The sequence below is a fragment of the Chiloscyllium plagiosum genome, chromosome 28, assembly GCF_004010195.1.
Source record: "Chiloscyllium plagiosum isolate BGI_BamShark_2017 chromosome 28, ASM401019v2, whole genome shotgun sequence".
Lineage (NCBI taxonomy): Eukaryota > Metazoa > Chordata > Chondrichthyes > Orectolobiformes > Hemiscylliidae > Chiloscyllium > Chiloscyllium plagiosum.
The window spans coordinates 2,884,087-2,895,269 of record NC_057737.1 but is presented as its reverse complement, the minus strand read 5'-3'; the positions used below and the strand labels follow the sequence as shown (position 1 = coordinate 2,895,269).

Genomic DNA, 11,183 nt, shown 5'->3' with positions numbered 1-11,183 from the left:
CAGTGCTGAGGGAGCGCCGCACTGTTGGAGGGTTAGTGCTGGGGGAGCGCCGCACTGTCGGAGGGTCAGTGCTGAGGGAGCGCCGCACTGTCGGAGGGTCAGTGCTGAGGGAGCGCCGCACTGTTGGTGGGTTAGTGCTGGGGGAGTGCCGCACTGTCAGAGTGTTTGTGCTGAGAGAGTGCCGCACTGTCGGAGGGTCAGTGCTGAGGGAGCGCCGCACTGTTGGAGGGTTAGTGCTGGGGGAGTGCCGCACTGTCAGAGTGTTTGTGCTGAGGGAGAGCCGCACTGTCGGAGGGTCAGTGCTGAGGGAGCGCCAAACTGTCAGAGGGTCAGTGCTGAGGGAGCGCTGCACCGTTGGAGGGTCAGTGCTGAGGGAGTGGGCACTGTCGGAGGATCAGTGCTGAGGGAATGTCGCACTGTCAGAGGTTCAGTGCTAAGGGAGTGCCGCACTGTCAGAGGGTCAGTGCTGGGGGAGTGTCGCACTGTTCAAGGGTCAGTGCTGAGGGAGCGCCACACTGTCAGAGGGTCAGTGCTGAGGGAGTGCCGCACTGTCGGAGGATCAGTGCTGAGGGAGTGGGCACTGTCGGTGGGTCAGTGCTGAGGGATTGGGCACTGTCGGTGGGTCAGTGCTGAGGGAGTGGGCACTGTCGGTGTGTCAGTGCTGTGGGAGTGGGCACTGTCGGAGGGTCAGTGCTGAGGGAGTGCTGCATTGAAAAGAGTTTGGAAAGATCCAAAGGAACAGAAGACCTGTTAGATGTTTGTGAGGAGTTAAAGATTTTGAACACACTGCTGGAAAAGGCAACGTTATCGGATTTAATGATGAAATGTGAAATGGGATTAGGAAATCCATAAATTACAAAGCCCCAGGCTGTTTGAAGGGAGAAAGGAGTGAGACTAAAGTACACAGCTCCAAATCAGTGTGTCCAATCGGATTGAGCTTAGCTTTGTAGCAGTCAGCTCCAGGTGAAGAGTATTCTTTCAGGAGTGCATATCTCTCCACTGTGACATCTGCTGATCCCGAAAATGGGAAGATTCTCTCCTTCCTGCCCTTGCTGCTTTTAAACTATAAACAGAGTGAGCTCAGTACTATTTTCTGGAGTGATGAGGCAAGATTATCAAAGGTCAAATTTGAAACCAATCTGTCAAAGTTGAAAACCTCTTTGTTTTAACACAGGTCTGTCTGCTCTGTACACTCCAAGTCAGCTGAATAAAATTACAAACGAGGCATTGATGATCTCCAGCATAAAGCACCATGCAGTCCTAAGTTTGGAGGAAAGGGGTGTTCAGGCAGCTCCGACAAGCAACCCCAGTGACAGAGAACTCACGATAGACTTCCACGTCACTCAGCCCTTCCTGGTGGTGTTGTACGATAACCTGACTGGCTCTTTACTGCATATCGGGAAGGTCCTGGATCCCAGGGGTCTTGTGGGACACTCTGGTCTTCAATAGACAATGGAAGAAATCTGGAATATTATCCACAAACAGAACCATCACAAAATCACCAAACTTTTCACATAAAATACATTCCCTTTGACATCTCACCCATAGCCCTGATCTGTTCTTTCAGACTTACCTAAGGTTTTACTTTATCACAGCTCAGTTCAGATGAACCAATTTCATCCCTCAGTAACACCTACCCTGTCTTCTGTACCCACTGGGATTGGCACAGCCCCTGGGTGCCTGGTTCATATCGATTATTGACTATGTTAATTCCCTAGGGCAGTGAAGGCTCTGCAGAAGCTGAATGTATTCTCTCAGCAATGATCGAGGAAGATCAGCATACAGCGAGAAAATAAAACTGTGCAGAACATGTGGCCCTCTGTGTTTCTCTTCTGTGTGGGGAATGAACACTGCCAGCTGGCTCCAGCTCACTGCTCTGAGGAGGGTTTAGGAGGTCAGGCAGTGGTTAGCCAGCACACTCAGTCATGCGCAGACTCAGTTCGGTTTCACTGAGCTCGGGAACGCTGTCAGACAGGTGACCTCATGTTCCAATTCTAGTTTCTGATCTTCAGCAGTTCTTTGCTTTTACATTAGTTTGGGGAAGAGGACACGAAGGAGAATTTTCCTCTTGTCAGAGAATTTAAAACAAGTGGGTATGGCTTGAAATGGAGGTGTCAGTAACAGGGCTATCACCAGCACCTGCTCAGCAATAACCTGCTCGGTGACCTGCCCAGTTTGGGTTCCCCCAGGGTCACTCAGCTCCTGACATCGTTACAGCCTTGGGTCAAACCTGGACAAAAGAGCTAAATTCCAGAGGGGAGGGGAGAGAGACAGCCCTTGACACCAAGGCTGCATTCAACCGAGTGTGGCATCACGGAGCCCTGACAAAGCTGGAATCAATGGGTATCGGGGGACACACTGTCCACTGCTTGGAATTATACCTTTCTTTACTCACTCACAGGATGAGGGTATCTCTGGCCGGGCCTGTATTTATTGCCCGTCCCTAATTGCCTAGAGGGCAGTTAGAAGCCAACCACATTTCTTGGGCCTGGAGTCACATTTAGACTAGAGATAAGGATGTTAGTTTCCTTCTGTAAAGGACATTAGTGAAGCAGATGGGTTTTTACAAGAATTGACAATGGCTTTATGGTCACCATTAAACTCTCAATTTCAGATTTTTATTAAATTCAAATTCCACCATTAGTCATGGCAGGATTTGAACCCAGATTCTGGGATATTACCTGGGTCTCTGGAATAACAATCCAACAGTTTTCCATGCTGTACATCTCTATGACTCTAATAATAACACGTGGCCATCTCCTCCCTGACTCATGGCACACAGGAGAATGGTTGTGGTTGTCAGAGGTCAGTCATCACTGCCGACGGTTCTCAGGGTAATGTCCTTGGCCCAACCACTTTCAGCTGGACAGAATCCAGCCTTGGGCAGACAATTGGTAAGTAATATTGGCGCCACATAAATGCCAAGCAATGACCATCTCCAAAAAAAGACAATCCAAACACCGCCCCTTGCCATTCCATGGTGTCACCACCACTGAATCCCCCGTGATCAACATCCAGGAGTTACCATTGACGGGACTTGTCACATAAATAGAACAGGGCGAAAGTGAGGACTGCAGATGGCGGAGATTACAGTCAACAGTGTGGTGCTGGAAAAGCACAGCAGATCAGGCAGCATCCGAGGAGCAGGAGAATCTAGCACTAACTCTCAACATAAATAGAACAGGTTAGGGGTTAGGATTACCACAGCAAGTAACTCCCCTCCTGACTCCCCACAACCTGTCCCACCATCTACAAGGCACAAGTCAGGAGTGTGATGGAATACTCCCCACTTGCCCTGGATGGGGGCAGCTCCAACAACACTCAGGAAGCTCGACACCATCCAGGACAAAGCAGCCGCTTAATTGGCACCACATCCACAAACACCCACTCCCTCCACCACCGACGCTCAGTAGCACCAATGCTCAGTGTGTGCTGTCTACAAGACGCACTGCAGAAATTCACCCAAGATCCTCAGACAGCACCTTCCAACTACTCCCACCCAGAAGGACAAGGCAGCAGATCCAGGGGAACACCACCCCCTGAAGGTTTCCCTCCAAGCCACTCACCATCCTGACTTGGAAATATATCGCCATTCCTTCATTGTTACTGGGTCAGAATCCTGGAATTCCCTCCCTCAGGGAAATTGTGGGTCTCCCCACAGCACATGGACTGCAGTGGTTCAAGAAGGCAGCTCACCCCCACCTTCTCAAGGGGCAACTAGGGATAGGTAATAAATGCTGCTTCAGTGAAAGTACAGAGCCTGTTATTTATGCAGGTGGCAGCTTAATCTGCTCATTTATTCTTAGATTTGTTGCCATTATCCTTTTCTGTCATGGACTGTTTTATCATTTGATATATTAATATTTTTCTCACTTGCCCCATCTCTACTCTTTCATTCACCAAATCATGATTGATTGCCTCCATTGTGCAGCACATTCTACAGTGTTCCCATCAAACATTCCAGGGACTCTGGCAGCATGGCGGTTCGATATAGAGTAAAGCTCAGTCAACAGTAAGATCCCAGACTGGAAAAGGGCAGATCTTAGGAGTCTAAAGGTTGAACTGGAGATATTAATTGGAAATGCATTTTGGTGCATAAAACAGTGAATGAAAATAGGAAAATTTCAAACAAATAGAGTAGGAGCCAGATACACATCCCTGAGAAATAAATACAGGGTGTGTAAACCGAGAGCACTCTCGGGGACGAAGGATATTGATGAGAAAATGAGGAAGAAAAAGCAGGCGTGGGATGTGCACCAGAAGAATAACAACAATTGGAATCAGGAGGAGGATCTGAAATGCAGGAGCGAGGGTAAGGCTGGAATAAGGCAGGCTGTGCTAAACCAAAAGGTAAAATGGTAAAAGGTTAGTTAAGGATAGAGTGGGGCCCATAAGGAACAAAGACAGAGAGCTGCTCACTGAAGCAAACCAGACACCACAGGAAGTAAGTGAATATGTTGCTTCTGTCTTCACCAAATTATTAACATGGGGATAGTGACCGAGTTGAAAAGGCGAGTGTTGAGCAACTGAGCAGAACGGTGACAGATAAAGAAGAGGTGCTAAGAAGGCCGGCAACAATCCAGTTCAGATGTGGAGAGGTTCATGTGGGATGCATCCTGGCTTGCTAAGAGAGCTGAGGCACTAAGTTGCAGAGCTGTTGACTGAAATTTTCCAGGCCTGTCTGAACACAGGACTAGCCCTGTGGAACTGGAGGATTGCAAATCTGACCCTGTTATTTAAGAAAAGGACACAGGATAACCCAGGAAAACCAGAGGCCTGTCAGTAGTGGGGAAACTGATGGAGGCCATCATATGGAATAAGGTGAATACATACCTAGAGAAAAATAATACAAGACAGTCAACATGGCTTTGTCAAGGGCAGCTAATGTCTGACAAAGTGAATTGAGTTCTTTGACCAAGTAACACAGGCAATGGATGAAGGTGGTGCTGAGGATGTCCCATATTTGGACTTTCAGGAAGTATTTGATATGATGTCACATGGCAGGCTGCTTAGAAACTTAATAACGTTTGGGATAGATGGGTCCTTTGCAGCATGGATTCGAAGTTGGTTAAAAGCTAGGAAACAGAGGGTAGGTATAGATGGGCATTTCTCAGATTGGGAACCTGTTGAAAATGGTGTCCCAATGGATCAATGTATATCTGATTTACATAAACAATTTGGAGATTGGTGTTGTGGGCAAGATCTCTAAATTTGGAGTTGGTAGTAAGTTAGGAAGAATAGGGAATGGTGAGGATGAACTTCAGAGGGATCTTGTCAAATTGGCCAAATGGGCAGATACCTGGCCATGAATTTTAACACAAAGAAACGTGAGGAAATGCAGTTTTGGAGAAGAAACACAGAAAGAGAAGACTCTGTGATCTCAATGGTTCCACTCTGAGGGGAAAACAGGAGCTGGATCACCAAAAGCAGCCGACAGGACCCTTGGGTTTATAAATCAGGGCATCCAGGATACAAGCAATGAGAGGTTGCTCCACCTCCACAAATCATTGGCCAGACCTCATCTGGAGTAATGTGCTCCGTTCTGGGCACCTTATTTAAGGAGGGACGTTAAAGCCCTAGAGATACAAAATGATATTTACAAGAATTTTACATCAAGCAAAGATTAGAGAGATTGTACTTGGAGGAAGATGATGAGGAGGTGACCTTACTTAGATGTTCAAAATTATGAACCATTTTGACAGGGTAAAGAGAGATATTCTGCTTCCACTAGTTAGTGTGTCAGTAACTAGACATGAGTCCTGCACTGTCGGAGGGTCAGTGCTGAGGGAGTGCCGCACAGTCGGAGGGTCAGTGCTGAGGGAGTGGGCACTGTCGGAGGGTCAGCACTGAGGGAGCGTCGCACTATCGGAGGGTCAGTACTGAGGGAGTGGGCAGTGTCGGAGGGTCAGCACTAAGGGAGCTTCACACTGTCGGAGGGTCAGTACTGAGGGAGTGGGCACTGTCGGAGGGTCAGTACTGAGGGAGCGTCGCACAGTCGGAGGGTCAGTGCTGAGGGAGTGGGCACTGTCGGAGGGTCAGTGCTGAGGGAGCGTCGCACTGTCGGTGGGTCAGTGCTGAGGGAGTGGGCACTGTCGGAGGGTCAGCACTGAGGGAGCGTCGCACTGTCGGAGGGTCAGTACTGAGGGAGTGGGCACTGTCGGAGGGTCAGTGCTGAGGGAGTGGGCACTGTCGGAGGGTCAGTGCTGAGGGAGCGTCGCACTGTCGGAGGGTCAGTACTGAGGGAGTGGGCACTGTCGGAGGGTCAGTGCTGAGTGTCAGGGGCACCATTTTGAAAATAAGGCAACACCTTCACTATGAGGTGGAGTGAAATGTCCCCAAGGTTACTTCTTCAAGGAGAAGCAGGGAGATGCTCGTTCAGCTCACAGGCCATTCCCCTCTCAGTCTGGCCATTGATACAGCTACCTGTCTGGGACTCGGACGTGTACAAAATGGCTGCTTCTATAACACAACAGAGGCTGCACTTAAATTCCTCAATTGATTGTAAAGTGTACTGGGACATTGTGATTGTGAAGTGCATGATAGTAACACAATGGCTTTGCTTTCTCAAATGGGGTTGTGTACCACAATGATTTCCCCGGGTTCAATTCCCATTAGGAACCGGGGTGCAGAGAGATCTCGAAAGGAGAGACAGGCAATGAGGAAATAAACACTATAAATAACAAACTGATAGATCACCCCAATCCAGGTCCCTGATTCCCAACGATACGGTGTTAATGCCAGCTGTAAGCTGGGCTGTGCATGTACAAGGAGGGTTGGAGAGAAAGGAGAAAGAGTGAGCAGGAGCAATTAATATCAGGAGGAAGTGGTGAGAGCCCTGTCCACGCTCTCCCAGGGATGATAAAGCCATAGATAACCAAAACAATTGAGACATTTTTATTGAAAATGAGATGGCTTCACATAATATCCATCTATATAAAGCTTATTACAATCTTCTTTATTAATTTTTTGAAGTATAATTACTTTTGAAATTCTCATCTTGTTCCACAACAGATTGAAGTGAAGATTTCTGTTCCTGTTTCTGTTAAACCTCTGATGCTGACAGTTGTTTCTCGGAGTTGGGTGGATGGTGGGGATTGTAGTTTGTCCAGAACCACAAGAGTAGGCAGCTTTGTATAGTAAAACCAGTCTCTAAAGCCCCGCCTCAGTTTACACACCTTCCAACACAGCTACATGTCCCAGTAGTTTGTTGATATTGACATCGCCTTAGCAGCTCACAAGGAAGACTGAATACCCTCAAACAAGTCTCTCTCGTCGCTGACGGAGACTGATGGCATGTGCTCTGTACATTACCAGCCCTTGTCGAAAGACTCATTCACATGTTCATCTGTTGTTCAATCTTTCACCATTTCTTCAAAATGAATATAGCTTCAAACATGGAGGTGGGGTGGGGGAGGGACACTGAACACACCTGGAGAATGGACTGTTTGTGGCTGAGATAGTAAACAGGGAATGAGAGAATCTGCAGTATTAGGCTGACCCTTTACTGAGGTCCCATTATACAAAGAGCTAGCAGTTACTGGACATCACGCTATGGCACCAAGTTAAATGCTCATTTACCAAATATAACGCCAAAACCAGGGGCAGGTTAAATCTCCTGGTCTGGTCTGAGTCAGTTGCTATCCAATTGTGGGATTTAACCTTTAATATATTTTGATAAAGGCCTGAAGCACACTTTGTGGCACCTGTACAGTCAAGAGAGTGACAAGCAAACCAGTGTCAGTTATCACCCACTAAAACTGCACATAGATTTGGGAAATGGATCTGATTTTCTTAGCAACCACCCCAAAGCTGTGGCTTTAGGCAGAGGGCAGGGGCTTTTTAACAACGATGGGGGTGAGGGAACCATCAGCAACTCTGCATCACCTGAACAACTCAAAGAAACATCTCCAGACAACGGGATTGTATATAAAAAAAAATCATCACTTGGTTCATTTCCTCAGCAACCTCTAACCTTGAAGGCAGCACTCCTGAACATGGTCTCCTCCTTATTGAGGGCTCATGGGATCAGAAGTTTCTGTTTGGAACCAAGGGAATTTCTGTGGACAATACCTATTCTATCGCTTTATATGTCACACATGCACTGCGGCAGTCATGTGATTCAACTCACTGAGTCATTGATCACAACAGCCATTTTAATATAAATTTTCTTTCTTTTCGTTGCATGATTAAAGTATAACTCGGACTCTTCAGTTCCTGCTGTGGAAGCAGAGGCTTTGGCAGTCAAGGGAAGCAGTGTAAAGGAGGTCAGAGAATTGGGGCCAAGGTGGGCCTACTCAAATGCCTCACCAATAAATGTACAAGCTCCTTGCTTTGTTACAGATGCTGCCAGTCACACCTTCCAGCCATCCATCTGTACAATGGGCAGTCACTGGACCTCACCGGCAGCATCATCTGGAGTTCAGTCTTGGAGCCACCTACACAGAGAGAAAGGGCAAGTCAGACTCACGTCCACACCTGTTTCCCACCCTGCTCCCCCACTCAAACACACAGTCATCCAAACTACAGGCAATCAAACAACACCCACTCCAATCTGCTCAGAAGTCGCTTTCTACACCCATCAGAACATAATTCAGGACGACATGAAGAAGCTGCACACGAGTACAGCAAATGTGCGTTAAACTTTCACCCCGATGTGGGGTCGGCTTCAGAAGTGAGAGTGTTTGTCAGTCAGGACCCACCCCCGTACTTTCCTTTCAGATCACACTGCAATGCAGATCCTCAACAGGGTCAGTGTGTTGGGACCAGTTTTATTTAGAATCAGCATTAACTAATCCCACTGCTCTCCCGAGTTACTAGATCTTCCTGCATTTGAAGTGTTTGTCAGGTTTCCTGAATGTTGTCTGAATCACATCCTGTCACAAGTGTTTGAAGAGTTCTCGTTTCCATTCTCTGTGTGACCTTGTTAAATGATATTCACACTCACCACACAGTCACCAACCACGGAAGAGAGCTTTCTCAATCCACTCCATCAGAATTCCCCAGCGTCTACTTTGCTCAAGTGAAAACAATGATTCTATCCCTGATCATACTCAAGCTTCATTCTGGTAGGGGAGGGGGTCAGTTAGCTCAGTTGACTGGAAGGCTGGTTTGCAATGCAGAGTGATTCCAAAAGCGTGGGTTCAATTCCCACACCAGCTGAGATTAACCATGAAGGACTCTCCTCAATTCCTCCCCTCACCTGAGGTTTGGTGAGCCTCAGGTTAAACTGTCACCAGACACCTCTCCCTCATGACAGACCAGCCCTGGGTCCTCTGGGACTACAGTGACTCTGTACACATCATGGTCGGTTTGTGCCATGCTCCTTCTGTGATGACACTGTCATTGTGGGTAGTACAGCAAAGGCAAAAGAACCTAACCAAGATTTTGAATGGGTGTCACTGGGAGGGCTAGGGTTTATTGCCTGTCCCTAGTTGCCCCTTGAGAAGGTGGGGGTGAGCTACCTTCTTGAACCGCTGCAGTCCCTGTGCTGTGGGTTGACCCACATTGCCCTTAGGGAGGGGATTCCAAGATTCTGACCCAGTGACAGTGAAGGAACGGAAATATATTTCCAAGTCAGGATGGTGAGTGCCTCCTTGGAGGGGATCTTGCAGAGGGTGGTGTTCCCATGTACTTGTTGCCCCTTGCCCTTCTAGATGGAAGATGGTATCTAAGGATCTTTGGTCAATTTTTGCAGTGTATCTTGTACACACTAATGCTGTTTGTACTGCATGCCTTGTTAATAACTACTATTTTTTAATTGGCTCTATCATTTATTTTTAGGGAATTCTCTCTCACACTTCAGTTTATTAATTCTGTGTGAGTGAGGGCGAGAGAGTGAATGAAAGTGTGTGGTGTTGTTGGGTTGTGCGTGGGGAGTGGGAGTGTGTATAACAGAGAGCAGGGATGGTGTCTGTGGCCAGCTCAGTTTGCCTGTGCTCTCTCTCACGGCCCAGTCTGATCACTGTTTCCATATCCCTACACAGGGCTCAGTGATCAGCCCTGACTCACTGGCTGTTAGTTAACAGTGAAGCAGAAAACTCCTCTTGGGGTCTGACCCCCAGGGATTTTCACTGCAACAACTATTCTGTGATGAACACAAATTCTGAGGCTCCTCTTTTTATAGATTCTGGTTTTAAAAAGCAGAGTATTTAACCTGTAAATAAAAACAACCCCTCCCAGGAGGTTCTTACTCCACACACACATCCTCTCTCAGAGACACCCACACCCACTCTCTCACAGAGACACCCACACACACACACACCCTCTCCCTCACACACAGACACCCACACACACACTCACACACACAGACACACACACACTCACACACACACACACTCACACAGGCACACCCACCCACAGACACACACACACACTCACACACACTCACACACACTCACACACACACACATACACACACCTGGAGTATTGTGTACAGTTGTGGTCTCCATACTTACAAAGGAATATTCTTGCATTGGAGACAGTTCAGAGAAGGTTTGCTGAGCTTATCCTGGGATTAACTGGTTATTTTATGAGGATTGGGTCTGTACTCACTGGAGTTTAGACTAATGAGATGTAGGTGATATTACATCTTTCTTAGTTTCAGAGACTAACAGTTCTAACCACCACAATGTCAAACTAAACATAATGCCTGTACTAAGAATTTTAAAAAATAGTTTCAATTAAATCATGCCTTTATCTCTCACGTAGTCCATTTGAAATAACAGCTGGTCACTTACACTCATAGAATCACAGAGATGTACAGAGTGGAAACAGACCCTTTTATCCAACCCATCCATGCCGACCAGATATCCTACACTAATCAAGTCCCATTTGCCAGCATTTGGCCCATATCCCTCCAAACCCTTCCTGTTCATATACCCATTCACATGCCATTTAAATGTTGTAATTGTACCAGCCTCCACCACTTCCTCTGGCAGCTCATTCCATATACGTACCACCCTCTGCATGAAAAGATGCCCCTTAGTTCCCTTTAAAATCTTTCCCCTCACCTTAAACCTCTACCGTCTAGTTTTGGACTCCACTACCTTGGGAAAAGACGTTGTCTATTTATCCTACCCATGCCCTCTTGTAATTTTGTAAACCTCTATAAGGTCACCCCTCAGCCTCCGACGCTCCAGGGAAAACAGCCCCAGCCTGTTCAGCCTCTCCCTGTAGCTCAGATC

At 47.4% G+C, this 11,183-nt stretch overlaps 2 protein-coding genes across 2 annotated transcripts in view; one reads left to right on the top strand and one right to left on the bottom strand.

Moving 5' to 3' along the window:
- The window catches only part of LOC122563886 (protein KIAA0100-like), a 67,496-nt gene extending 65,686 nt beyond the window's left edge, over nt 1–1,810 (top strand). The window contains exon 24 of the mRNA XM_043718093.1: nt 1,175–1,810. Within this exon, the coding sequence (XP_043574028.1) occupies nt 1,175–1,449 (275 nt within the window). The 3' untranslated portion in view covers nt 1,450–1,810. The remainder of the gene's footprint in view (nt 1–1,174) is intronic.
- Nucleotides 1,811–6,871: 5,061 nt separating this feature from the next.
- LOC122563885 (unconventional myosin-Ic-like) overlaps nt 6,872–11,183 on the bottom strand; it is a 50,700-nt gene continuing 46,388 nt past the window's right edge. The window contains exon 32 of the mRNA XM_043718092.1: nt 6,872–8,435. Within this exon, the coding sequence (XP_043574027.1) occupies nt 8,409–8,435 (27 nt within the window). The 3' untranslated portion in view covers nt 6,872–8,408. The remainder of the gene's footprint in view (nt 8,436–11,183) is intronic.